Source organism: Physeter macrocephalus, chromosome 16 (genome assembly GCF_002837175.3).
Source record: "Physeter macrocephalus isolate SW-GA chromosome 16, ASM283717v5, whole genome shotgun sequence".
Lineage (NCBI taxonomy): Eukaryota > Metazoa > Chordata > Mammalia > Artiodactyla > Physeteridae > Physeter > Physeter macrocephalus.
The window spans coordinates 54,044,299-54,057,743 of record NC_041229.1 but is presented as its reverse complement, the minus strand read 5'-3'; the positions used below and the strand labels follow the sequence as shown (position 1 = coordinate 54,057,743).

The following is a 13,445-nucleotide window of genomic DNA, read 5'->3' as shown; positions in this document are numbered from 1 at the left end:
GGCATAAACAAGCAAAAGAAGAGTTTCCAGTTTTCAGGTAAAGAAAATTGCTACTTCTCCTAAAATTCTCATTTAATCTTCATTACCCCCAACTCCATCTCCTCTCAAATACCTGGTTTTTTTTTAAATTTTTAATTTTAAATTTAAATTTTAATTTAATTTTATTTTTTTGCGGTACGCGGGCCTTTCACTGCTGTGGCCTCTCCCGTTGCGGAGGACAGGCTCCGAACGCGCAGGCTCAGCGGCCATGGCTCATGGGCCCAGCCGCTCAGCGGCATGTGGGATCTTCCCGGACTCGGGCACAAACCCGTGTCCCCTGCATCGGCAGGCGGACTCTCAACCACTGCGCCACCAGGCAAGCCCCTCAAATACCTGTTTTTTTGCATCCATACTGGGTGGTGTCATGTGTGTACTCACACAGAGACTCATACACTAAGACACACATAGGAGTCCAATGGGTCTGTCTTGCTGTAGAATTCTACAGATGGCCTGAGCGGTAAAATTTAGGACAATGTGATGAAATGCAGGCCACAGCTGAATTAATGATACTGGCTTTTTTTTCTCTTCCCCCACTGGAGGCTGTGAACAAAATCCTAACTCCAGGCTCAAAGGCGCAATAAATCTAGCTGTTTGCCACACAGCAGCAGGAAAGGCTCCCTCCAAAATGAAATGTTACACTGGTGACAATCTAATGCCACAGCACATGAAGCCTGGAGAACAGGTGAATCAGATAACACGAAGGGCTAGTGCTCAATAAGCGATGTGTATCGAGGTCCCCTGATGACATCTGGGCCTCCTTTGCTCTCCAATCCTGAAGCACTCTGGGTGCAAACCCCAGCTCCACTCAATGCCACAGGTACCTAGCAATCCTGGCACAGCGCATGGCCCAGGGCAGGTGGATGCTAATTTTTCTTCCTTAGAAAAATCAGGTAGTTCCTCTCTTTAGTAAGGAGCTCTGTGCATCCTCTCAGCAGTTCAGATCAGGTGAACCATCAGAGCCCCGCTCCAGCCCCACTCCAGCTATAGCAATCGTAGAGCACAGTGGGAAGAGGGCAGGCTCTGGGGGCAAATCCTGGCTCACACACTCACTAGTGACATGGTCTTGAACAACTGACTTAATTTCCTCAGGTCTCAGTTTCTCATCTATGAAATGGAAATAAAAATAGAATGGTACCTAGCACATGGCTGGTACTTGACAAATATTTGTTGGATAGGTAGGATGGTTAAGAAGATTAAATGAGAAATATATATAACACTCAGAACATGCCTGGAACATGGTTAGGTCTCAACACATGGGAGCTTTCACCTCTGTTAGATCAGGGTAGGTTGTGGGAGGGAAGCTGGGGGCAGGGGTAGAAGAAAGCCCCAGACAGGATGGCAAAGCACCCCCTTGTTTGCTCTGAGCCTTGGGTATGGAGCACAGTGGCAGAGAAAGATATCAAGAGGAGGGCTCTGGGAGCTGGCATGGTCTACATAAGGAACATAGGACTTGGGATCAGAAAATCTGGTTTCTAGGCCCAGCTCTATTACTTACCAGTCGTTCCAGGTAAACAAGTAATTTAACTGCAGCAGGCCCAGTTTCCCCATCTGGGGCTTGCAGCTAATAATCCTACACAGTGCAGAGACTGCTGGAGAGGACTGATGGGTTTGACAGGCCTCACATGAAGGCAAGGGATTTATTATGTACCTGCCCAGTGGAGCCTCTGTTCTAAGGGCGAAGGCAGCCAGCATCCTCCTGCAGTGCCTGTGGTTTCTGTAGTTCTACATTCAAGAGCCTTCAGTAAAAGAGAGACTGAGGCCCGCAGTAGGTCTGATGCACAAATGGATATTTTAACGCACAGTCTTCTGACACACGTGCCAAAAAAACAGCCAACATTTCTATCTAGTGTCCTTTGCCTTTGTTTAGACTGTTCCATCTTCCAGAAAACCATTCCTAGCTTCTCTTTTAATATCTTACTTGATTTACACGGCTCAATGCCTTGGGGAAATTTACCTGATCTTCCTGGTTAGAATGAATGGCTCTCTCCTTCAGGCTCCCACAGGGGTAAAGTTCAAACTCCAGTAACATGCTTTTATCATCTGTCTACTATTGCCTTGGGCTCCTTACACATCTGGCTGTCTATGAAACCATGGAAGACTCAAAGCAGTGATGCTAGCTTACCTGGCTTTGTCTGTCCCTGTAGCCCGGGACACAACCCAGCAGACAGGCTCAGGGAATGCTCCCCGGTGTCTCAAACCTGCGCTTGGGGAAGCTCCCTCTACTTCATCCCAGATTACCTGAAATCCCTGCACCTGCAGATGGCCCTTGGCTGCTGAATCTTGGTTTCAAATCTCTGGGTGATCCAGCTGCCTGGAAGGGTGAGATCTGTATTTCCTCAGCACCCACCATGGACCACTCACCAAACTGGACCCTTTGCAGATGTTCTGTCACTTAAACACCTCTTGGATATTAATGGACAAAATTATCCATGAGGAAACCAAGATGCAGAGAGATGGAAAAACCTGTGTGAGCACGGCTGGAGGGAGAAGTCTGTGCTTTTGCTATTAGACTGTACTGCTGTCTTTAGGAAGATGAAGCCTTTTAGTTGTGGTTTTGTTGTTTTACTGATAGAAGGAAAAAAATACTGTGTTTTTTTACTGCCATCTCACTTCCTCTCCCCTTTCCCGCCCCTCCCTTTTTTTCCCCCCTGAAATGAAGAGCCGCTTGGCTGGGCTTCCTCACCTCTGTCCCTAGCCTGCAGCACGAAGCACAGCCCTGACTGTACGCAAGCTAGGTATTTACGACAGTGAAAAAACAGCCATCAGAGAGACCACTCTCACTTTCTCTCTGCATCTAAGTGCAATTAAATTATGTTATTTCACAGTAATTAGTTCAGAATAAAAACAAGGACTTGGGGACATGTTATTTCCAAGGATGCTAAAAATCTGTAAAATCGATTGCTTTTCCACACTCCCGGGGTGCAGTTGGGGAAGGAGCACCCCGGCCACGTAGCTGGGGCTACTCCCTGACCAACCACGGCTATGCTGCCTCTTTGGGGGTCTTGAAACTACCCACAGGACAAGGCCCCCCGAGTTCTGGGACAGTGTGTTGTCTCTGGAGCTGCCATTGTTATAAAAAATGAATATACTAATAAACTCGGGTCCTTTCTTTTTTGAGGCATTTCCAAACTCGGGACGGCTTGGCCCTCAAATTCAACACAACTTGTTTGCTAGGGGGAGGGGAAGACGGACGTCATTCACTAGTGGCTCTTATGAGAAGGAACTAGGTGCCCGATTGTCATTGCATCCCCAGAACAGCCTATTACCTGCTTTCACAGAGGAGGAAACCGAGGCCCAGAGAGGGCAAGGTTCTCGCTTCAAGTCTCACAGGTGTAAGCAACAGACAAGGTGTGTGTCCTACACCGACTACATTTTGGAAGCCACCTCTGGTATTCTCTCCCCTTAGTTTCCAGTAACCATTTTCACTCTCACATGATCTCCCTGCCTCTAGACTTTTCGCCTCTGTTCCCTGTAAGAACCTAAGCTTCTCTGCTTACCATTTTCTTTCCCCCTGCTCCATGCCTTGCAATATCAGTTAGCTTCTGGTCCTGACATCCCTCCTTTCTCTCCTTCAACAAACTTTGGCTGAACGCAGGCTACATCCTGTCACACCCTGGTACGAGAAGCTGTGGCTATAGCACTGGGCAAGACAGAAATTGCTTCCACCCCCATGGAGCTTACAGTCTGACAGTGGAGACAGAGCTGAGCGAATCCAAGACATATTCCGTAGCTGCAATGACCGTGAGACCCCTGAGAACTATAAGAGCATATGACTGGGTTCCTGACTTACGGCGAGGGGGTCAGAGGAGCTTCGCCGAGGAAGGGCCGTGTGAGCTAGGCTCTCGAAAGGGAATTGACTGGGAGGAGGCATGTGGTTCCCTCCAGGAATGAAGATCCCTTTACCTCTCTGGGTCTCGGGGCCACCTGTAACCTCCCCCTGCCCCCACTCATTAAACCAGCTGACCCACCAAGATCAGACACAAAGCTGCAGCACTGTGGGGAAACTGGACACCTAGCTGGGAACCCGGGGATTCAGTCCTTTCCTTCTGAGGAGCCCCTAGCAAGCAGTGAGTCACAAGAGCTTTAAACTGTCCATATCTTGTGACCACCCCCCAAAAAAAAATCCTGCTCAGGGGGACACACCCTCCCCAAAGTAAGTGAAAGAAGAAAACAGAAGAGGTTTTCTTTCATTCTGGTTACAGAAGTGCTATTTATAATAGCAAACAGTTGGAAACAAAGGAATACAATGATATAATAATGGCACCAATATGATAGAGGTATTAAACTTGACAAGAATGAGAATTTTGTGTCAATACTTAAAAAGGTGTACAAAAAGATGGTCCCTGAAAAAGGCAGAAGAGCATACACATGCTGACTACACGGAGGTTTTTGGCTGTGATCCTCCAAGGAGGTCAAGTATAACACACAGAGAACCCTAGAATGTTTCAGTTGTTTGCCCTCATATCTTAAATTCTAAATCATATCTTTAAATTTTCTCAAAAACACTTTGATGTCTTAAAGTTTGAAGGTTATTGTAGGTAACACCTGATTTTGAATCCAGTAAATAAATCACCTCTTTACTACACATCTCAAAAACGGTACCAAAAACTACCGAGATGTGGAATGGATGAGTGGAGGCCCGAGGCTGAGGATGAGGAGACAGGACTGATTAAAAAACACGGAACTTTTGGGGTGATAGAAGTGTTCTGTGTTTTGATGGCAGGGATGGTCACACAACTCTGTTTGTCAGAATTCACAGAATGGTACAACTAAAAAGTGTTAATCTTCTGCATGCAAATTATATCTCAATAAATCTGCTTTTAAATACAAGCAGTCGGGGTCTGATGGCTGAGTAGGTGTACAGGTAAGGGAGACATGCCGGAGTGTGGTATGGGTCTCAATCCTTGTCTTGGGCCCTGAACGCTGCTAGGACAAGAACTAAGAAGAGCGGGGATACTGATGTTATCCATTTGCCCTCCAGATCCACCCTATCCTTCTCTACCCTGCTCTGTGCCCGGGGAGGCTGATCCATATGGTCTGGACCAATGGGTCCGCTTGGGCTCTGGCTCTTGGTTGGGTTCGGTTACCAATGGGAGAAGATCGGAGGGTGGGGAGAGCATGAGGTCTGCAAGATGGAAAATCTTCTCTCATGCTGAGCTGAAGCATGTTGAACGACTTAATCATTTCAGCTAGTCTTTTGTTTACTCCTGTTTCACAGGTTCAGAAACTCATCCGAAGAAGATTAAGTCCTCGTGCGGGTGGCATAGATAGGAACGGCAGAAGGGCGACAAGAGGACAAGATCCCCTGGTCTGTGGAGCTCGGGCCCTTAAGAGTCACCCCTCTCATTGCAGACGCCCCTCTCAAGCAGCCCACTCCAGACAGGCAGCTGTCTTGTGAGGGAAGTCTTCTCCCAGAGCCGGAATCGGCCTTCCCATCCTTTTCAGCCAGAGGGCCTTGTTCTGCCCTGGGCAATCTCACAGAGCAAGTCTGCCCCCTCCTCCGCGTGGTGGCGTTTCAGACCACTGCAGGGGGCCACGCTAGCCTCCTCAAGTCCTCCTTTTGGGGGGCTGAAGGATATTTGTCTGGGGTCTGTCATAAGGAGAACAATCTATATATATCTCGCTATTAGCAATTCCCACAGAGCAGCATGAAGGAATCAATCTTGGAGAGAAAGCCTTTAATCCAGGATCCTGTATCTTTAGCACTCTTTTCTCCTCCTGAAAGATCAAGTTCAATCATCTCCGTTTCCCATTCTTTGGGCTATAAAGCTAAATCTATGGCTTCTGTCCAAAAGGCCTGGTGTGAAGTCGAAGAAAAAGGGTTGAAAATGAGCCTTTTTGCTCACTAATAACACCCAGGCCCAGAGTGCAACGGGCCTGTGCTCAGGAAGGAAATGGCATCTGAGATCCTGATATTGCATGAGCTGTTCGAACCAGATGGGGATAACTGTGGGGCAGCAGCGGGTACAATCACCCTGGCCTCTATTTCTAATCCTTTCTCTACTCATTTCACGTCCATTTCCCCCGTACCTGAACCCCAGGACATAAAATGCGCATTTCTGCCACCATGCTTGTGCCCACACTATTCTGCCTAGAAAACCCCGGGCAGATTTTACCATCTTGCAAGGTCTTTTTATTCAACCACATCTTACTGGGCACAGCTACCTTGGGGCAGGCTGAGTATTAGGGGTTGAGTATGCAGCAGAGAATAAGACATTAGGAGATAGGAGACCACACTCCCAAAGAGGAGGGAAGCCTAAGATCCCTTCTGCCGGGATTGCTGCTGTGCTGAAGTCACGTGTGCATGTATGCATGCTCAATGTCGGGGGTCTTGAGGGAGCCTGCACAAGGCTGTGCAAGTCACATTGAGTGCCCAAGTCCACCTCTGTCAACACTGCCCAGACGACTTCAAGAGCTGGATGACCCAGGCTCTTCCAGACCACGAACTGCAATAATATTCCAACCAGCAATGCTCTCTGAAAGCTGCCTTTTGAAAAGAGGCAATTAAGTCTCACAACATTCTCACTTATATATGAAACTCATCCCTCTTCGAGCAAGGGTTCAGAATTTTTTTTCCAATCCACAATCAGCTGCTGGTGGAGGTGAAAAATGTTACCTAGTTTAAAAAAAAAAGAGTCCCTTATGGCTATGGAGCATGTTGGAAAGTTCCCCTGCAGTTACCAAGAGGCTGCTGTGGCCCACACTTGGGACTCCACCCTCAATGTCCTGGTTCAATTTCCTATGGGCATCGCTCTACAGACAGGGAAGGACCTAAGAGGATCACTTACTCCCACTCCATCCTGGGCTGAGATACTGAGGTCCATAACAACACTCTCCCAAGGCCACCAGCAAGGGACTCCTCCTTTGTCACGTGCCTTGTGTTTTTTTCAACGTCGTCTCTTTTAACCTGTACAACAGCCTCAAGAAGGAAGTATTCTTCTTCTTCCCGCTTTGTAGATAGGGAAACCAAAGCTCAAAAGGGTCACACAGGTGGAGAGTGGCAGAGCTGAGATTTCCACTGAATCCTGTCTTCTGATCAGAACGCCGTGCTGCCTTAGAGAAATCATAGAGGATGAGGCCCCGCCCTCCAGGGGGGACCTGGACCTGACAATGAAAGAAATAGCTCCCAGGCACTCTTGTGTCTCCGCTTAAATGTAAAGCTCTTCCTGGTTTTTGTACTGTTAACAAGCCTTTTTGGTCTCCTATTCCAAAGGCCTATCTGGGTACCTGGACCTGACAATGAAAGAAATAGCTCCCAGGCATTCTTGTGTCTCCGCTTAAATGTAAAGCTCTTCCTGGTTTTTGTACTGTTAACAAGCCTTTTTGGTCTCCTATTCCAAAGGCCTATCTGGCTAGACAGGTGCTTAAAGATACAACTCCGCACTCTTCTCAGTACTCAGTGTCTGCTTTTTACATAGGGATTCAGAACACGAGGGAAGCTGTCAGTTTTCTCTGGATAGAGGCAACTGGCAGTGAAGCAAAAATCATCTTTTGTCCTAGTTAAAGAGACAATGTGAGTTGTTTTTTGGGTAATGATTCTCCTTGCAGCCGCCTCCCTGGAACAGTGAGACATCCCTACAAATGCGTTCTGACAGGGCCCCCTGATTGTTCTGTCAGCTGCCCTTGCGACAAATGCAGGCTGGGAAGCCCGCAGGCACTGCCATGAAAAAACACTGGCCCAAGTTCTCACTCAAGACTTACTCTTTTCCATGGGATGCTAAAAGTACTAATAATAGTGTTAATAACCACAATAGTATCAAACTTTTACTGAGAGCCACCTCTGTGCCAGGCAATGAGATAGGTGCTTTATGGAAATTATCTTACTGGAACGTCACAAAACCCTGTGAAACGGCCACTATTACTATCCTCATTTCACAGATGGGTAAACTGAGGCTGAGAGCGGTTAAATAAACTTGCCTAAGGTCACAAAGCATGTAAGCAGCAGAGCTGAGATTTGAAAGCAGGCAGCCTTATTTCAGAACCCATGCTCTCAACCATGATGCTACCCTCAGTTTCCTTGCTTGTAAAATGGGCCTAATCATTCCAGCCACATCCATTATAAGAGCCATAAGCAAAGTGGAAACTGAAGTTCAGAGAAGTTAAGCAACTTGCTCAAGTTTACACAGCCAGCAAGGGACGGAGCCAGGGCCTGAATGGGGTCTTTTGATCCTCCATTATCTGACCTACAGTGTAGTGGCTGAGAGTATGGCCTTTGAAATCCTATGTCATTCACTCGTTGTGTGACCCTGGCAAGTTGTTAACTTCTCTGAGCTTTAGTTTCCTCTTCCAGGAAATACAGAACTGTTACGAGTGTTCAGAGAGATGATACGTGTATAGTAATGGCTTGGATCGATGCTAGGTACATAGTGAAAATTTAGAATACCAGATACAAGGAGGGAAAGTTACAGTATAAGGCTTAAGACTGTGAGCTCAAAAGAGAAAAAAAAAATTAAAAGCATCAGCTCGAGAGGCTGAGTGCACAGTCCTGCCATTTACTGTATGACAGTGGGTGAGTTACTTAAGCTCACTGGGTCTCCATGTCCTCATCTGTAAACTGGGGATGATAACCCATAGAGTTGCTGGGAGATTTCAATGAGAAAACACAAGCAAAGTGCTTAGAACACTCAGGGCCATGTCGACAGGGCACAATCAAAGCAAACTGCTCTGATTATTAATGATAAAAAGGGACCCCTGTTACTTCTACTACTCTAAACCACACTGTTTTTTGGGTGAAAATGTTTTTAAAACAATTAAATGCTATCAAATAAAGCATTATGGCCATGGCTGCACAAGTTTCACGGTTTGACTTACAACTAACTTTCCCCTCACATCATTCTCTCCCCATTTTGTTCTGCAAACCGATTTCTTTTCTTTGGAAAAGCAGAGGCAGGGTATCCAAATGGAGACTAAAAGGACCCGAAAACCTTCATAGGGAGAGTGGGTGACTAAAGCAAGGCACTCACCCCAATGGCAGCCTCTCTGAATGGGTGTCCTTCAGAGGCAAAAATACACATCGTCTCTCGGAAGAGATCTCCCAGGCTCAGTGAGGGTCCTCCCTAGATTCCCAGCCCAGGCCAGAGCAACCCGTAACACCCCAGGGGACGGGATGAGGAGACGGCCCAGAGGCAAGGCCCTGGGTCCTGCAGCCTTTGTGGGTGGTAAGTGCTGACTCCAATTTCTCTGTCTTCCTATGAAAATAACTGCACACGTCTCCACAAATGAAAGGCCACTGGTTGCTGGTTTCCCAATAAACTTTCCAACTAAGAAACTGAATGTCAAGTGGATCTGTCAGAGTTCTGTCCAGACATGGCAGCCCTGAGCAGACACCAGAGAAAGAACAAGTCTTTCCCGCCCTCTGTTTTCCACTCCCCCTCTGCTGGTGAGGTGATGCAATTCTTACCTGGAACTTGATAGGATGTAGAAAATAATTACAAATGAAAAGGTTATTCATAATTTTTAAATGAGTTAATTAGTAAACCCAGTCAGACTTGCTCATTACAGTAATTAATAATTGATTATCCTTGAAATTAAACACAATTTTCATCAAAAATCTAATTAAATATCTGTGCTTTTTGCCTGTTGATGAGTTGGTCTGCTAGCAAAGTCTTTGTTAAGGATAGTTGTGCTCAACAGAGACAATTAGTTTGATTTTTAATAATTGACAGTTCCTTACAAATTAGTCCTCACAGCCTGTGGTGATGGCCAAGCACCAAGAGCTCATCCCTGGCCCAGGAAACTGGAGGAGAGCAAGTACAAGGCTGCCAACCCAGCCCATGAGGATAGGTAGGAACTCACCTCGCACCTGCAGTGCATTCACTGCGTTAGCTTACTCTTACTCCAGACTCATAAGCATCCTTCTGAGGTGATGGGTCATGCCGGTTTTCTAGATGAGAAATCAGAACTCAGAGAGAGAAGTGAGTTGCCCAAGCTGCTCAGTGGCTGAGCTGGGAGTGGAATCCAGGCTCTCAGGCTGGTGTGAGCTCTGCCCCAGCACCTTGCTGAGTTTCCAGGTAACAAAGGGAAGACCCCAGGCTAGCCTCTCTGACCTGGTCCTTGCACACAGAATCTAAACTCCTGTTTTAAGTTTTCCATATACATTGGGCTTTGTCAGAAGGACGCGTTTATTCTTGGCAAGGACACATTCTCAGTGGACTGACGTCTCCTAACTTGAGAGACGAATTCTCCCAAATCGACCTCACATCTACCCTACCCCCCACCTACACTGTCACCCTCTTAGTTGAAGCCCTCAGCTTCTCCTGACTTGTTTATGCAATAGGGCCTGTTCTTTCTTCCTCCATCCTTACCTTTCTGAGATAAACATCTGACTATGTCCTGCCACTGCTTAAAGCCCTTCAATGGCTCCCTGTTGCCCATCCAATAAGGTCCTTAACTTGGCCTCCATGGTGATCTTCATAATCTGACCAAACTCTCCTGCATTAGCTCCAGCCGTGTCCCTGATACCCCTCAGATGCTTCAAACACAGAAACCCCTTTTGCCATCACATCCTCCTCTTTCGAGACTTTGAAATTCCTTTCCTTCACGTCTACTTCTGGCTGTGACTTGAAGAGTCAGCTAAAACATCACCTTTCACAGGAAGCCTCCTCTAGTCCTCCTGGCTGGGGCTGGGTATTCCCATAGCCCCTGAGTGGCCTCAGCCACTGCTAACACCGCTATGTTATCATATCATATCAATCGCTGCTTCTAAGCTACCAACACCTCAAGAGTAGGGAACATATTGTTGACCCTAGCACTCAGCACAGTGCCTGACTCAAGTTACCCTGTTTCGTTTGCTGAATGAAAAGGAAACTTCACAAAATCGTAGATTCTGAGACTATCAATGTTGGAAGGAAAAGTAAAGGTCCTCCAGAGAACATGCCCAGTCAATGAATGAATGTTTTTCTTGCTTACGTGGTCATGAGCACTATTTGCACCCTTCCTAGGTAGGGAACTCACTACTGTCCACAGTAGCCCCTATCTTTGGATAGCTGATGATGGACGGTGTATTCTTACTAAACGGGAGACGAAGAAGCCCATGGGATGGAAAGCAGAAGACAGCTTATTTAATCATATAAAGATTGATGCTTTCTTTCTGAACTAGGTTACATAGTACATAGTATAAACCTTGACTTCAACACAAAACAAGTTGATGTCTATATGTAGTGAACTACTTGACTCTTGATGAACAGTGACAAAGCCTGTTCAAAAGTCTACTCATCTATGAAATATAATAATGTCAGTCAAAAGCAAGGGCTGTGCTAGTGGTTGGTGGGGATACAGTATTGGGAGTGCCACAAAGAAACTTCCAGGCCAGGTGACAGTGCTTGGAACCCCACAACCCTCACCAGTAACCCAATCTACATCTGTCATGAACTTCCTGCAGAGCCTGGGTTGGTGCTGACCTTTCCCAGTTTGGCTGTTCCTTTTACCCAATGACCCAGGGCAGGGATGGCAAATACCTGGTATGTCATCCATATTCTCCACTCCTGTGACCACAACAGACATCAGTAATCAATCACAGAGACTCTTTTCCATCGAGTCTGAATATAGCCTTTGGATACCTCTCAACACAGCTTTCTAGGCGGCAACAGCTAATCAATCAGACAGAAGAATAGATAAACACGTATGCCAACCTGACCCTGATAAGGTGAAATTCTCTAAGCCAATCTTCACAGGGGGAAAAGAGACCCCGAATACCAGACGGGGCTTATTATACCTCGAGATGTTTAAGGAGACCTCCTTGTTTGCAGGGCTATCGTTTTCCTGATTACTTGTTTTTATTTAATTCAAAGATCTTGAAAGGGAAGTAACCTTACAGCTTACATCACCCAAACCCCCAACCATGCTTGAACCCCTTCTCCGCATCCCGAACAAGTGGGAGCCAGACCTCTCAAGACAGTTCTTTTCCATCCACGATGACTCTGCTTGTCGCTAAGTTCTTTTTCACAATGGGCGGCACTCGGTCTTCCTTTGGCTTCTGCCAGCTAGTTCCATTTCTATTTATTGGGCTTATACTAAAAGGTTCCCTCTGCTGATAGAATTATCTCAGAATGCCTTAGCGTGGGTTCGAGGCCTTCTCAAGCTGGTCTGACCTACCTTAAATCTTAGAATCATAGAATTTGAAGGCTGGAAAGGACAGAGGGTTAAGCCAACCCCGCTGGATGCCTTTACTAAGAGGCTGATTTTCATAGAGGCAGCAGACTCTGCACAACATCCCGAGATCTCTTCAGATTAATAGCTTTCCTGGGAGCAGACCAAAGACCAAACACAGGGGTCTGAAGTAGGAAACCAGACTGTGCTGCAAATGAGTCAAAAGAGCGCACAGTGGGAGGCATCGCAAGCGGGGCAGTGGGTCTGGAGGAGTTTCTTACATCACGGACGTGCCCTGGGGTCAGGTAGGAAGGCCAGTCAGTGCTGCTTGGGTCTCTGTGCCTCCTCAGGCAGCTCTAACCGCTCCCTGGGACCCTTTCTGACACTCGACCTTGGCTCCCCCCAGATGGCCCTGCCCGACCACCACCTTCGGACATGCCGTCTGGCTTGAGGTCACACGCTCTGACCTTTGGCAGTTTCCCTCCAACCCCAGGGCACCCTGCCTCCTTCCTGCCCCTCGCTGTGGCACCAACAGGAGAGGCCAACCTCCTGAGGCAGAGGTTCAGCTGCCCAACTTGTCATTTCATTTCTAGTGACTCCCACCTATGACACTCACGTCACAGATGACCACATCAAAAGCCAGTCTTGGTGAGTGCTTTTGCCTCATACCAGGCCTCCACCACACCAGAGAGCCGACGCAGAGCTTCCTCGCTGGTATACGTGCAGGAGCAGGAGAGGGCCCTGAGAGCTGACCTGGATAGTCTGGGCGGGGGGAGGGGGGCGGGTGCAGGCCAGGCCAGTGATCCAGGGCTGCGCGGCTCACGCTGCAAGCTCTGACTGCCGTGCTGGCAGGGTGCCTTCATGCCCACAGGTGTCTCGGTCACTGCCCTCTGGGCCAAAGGGGACCCAAGGGAAGCTGGGGTGATGGAGGCGCTTACCCACAAAGTATGCCAGCAGGATGACCAGTGTGGCTGAGATGGCAATGGCGCTCAGGGCCGCGCACTTCCAGTTACAGTACTTGGAGGGCTTCTTGAGGTTGAAGGCCGGTCGGGAGAAGGTGCTACGGGGCAGGGGTCGGGGAGGAGGTGAGTACACGGTGCTGGACGTCAGAGGGTACCCCGGCGACGTGGTGCAGAAGAGTGGGGAGGTGCCTCCCGGCTTGAAGAGGAAGTGCCTGTGGATGGAGAGAAGCCAGAGGGCGTCAGGGGCTGACGACTCACCAGGAGCCCACACCGACCTGAGGATGAAGGCAGCAGTAGAAGAAGCATGCAGAGGAGCCTGGGGGTGGGGTGGGGAGAGAGGGAGAGGGAGAGGGAGAG

The 13,445-nt window shown here is 48.0% G+C and overlaps 1 protein-coding gene across 1 annotated transcript in view; it reads right to left on the bottom strand.

Annotated features, from left to right (window-relative positions):
• TENM4 (teneurin transmembrane protein 4) overlaps positions 1–13,445 on the bottom strand; it is a 758,990-nt gene that overhangs the window by 221,890 nt on the left and 523,655 nt on the right. The window contains exon 10 of the mRNA XM_055091504.1: positions 13,065–13,300. Within this exon, the coding sequence (XP_054947479.1) occupies positions 13,065–13,300 (236 nt within the window). The remainder of the gene's footprint in view (positions 1–13,064; positions 13,301–13,445) is intronic.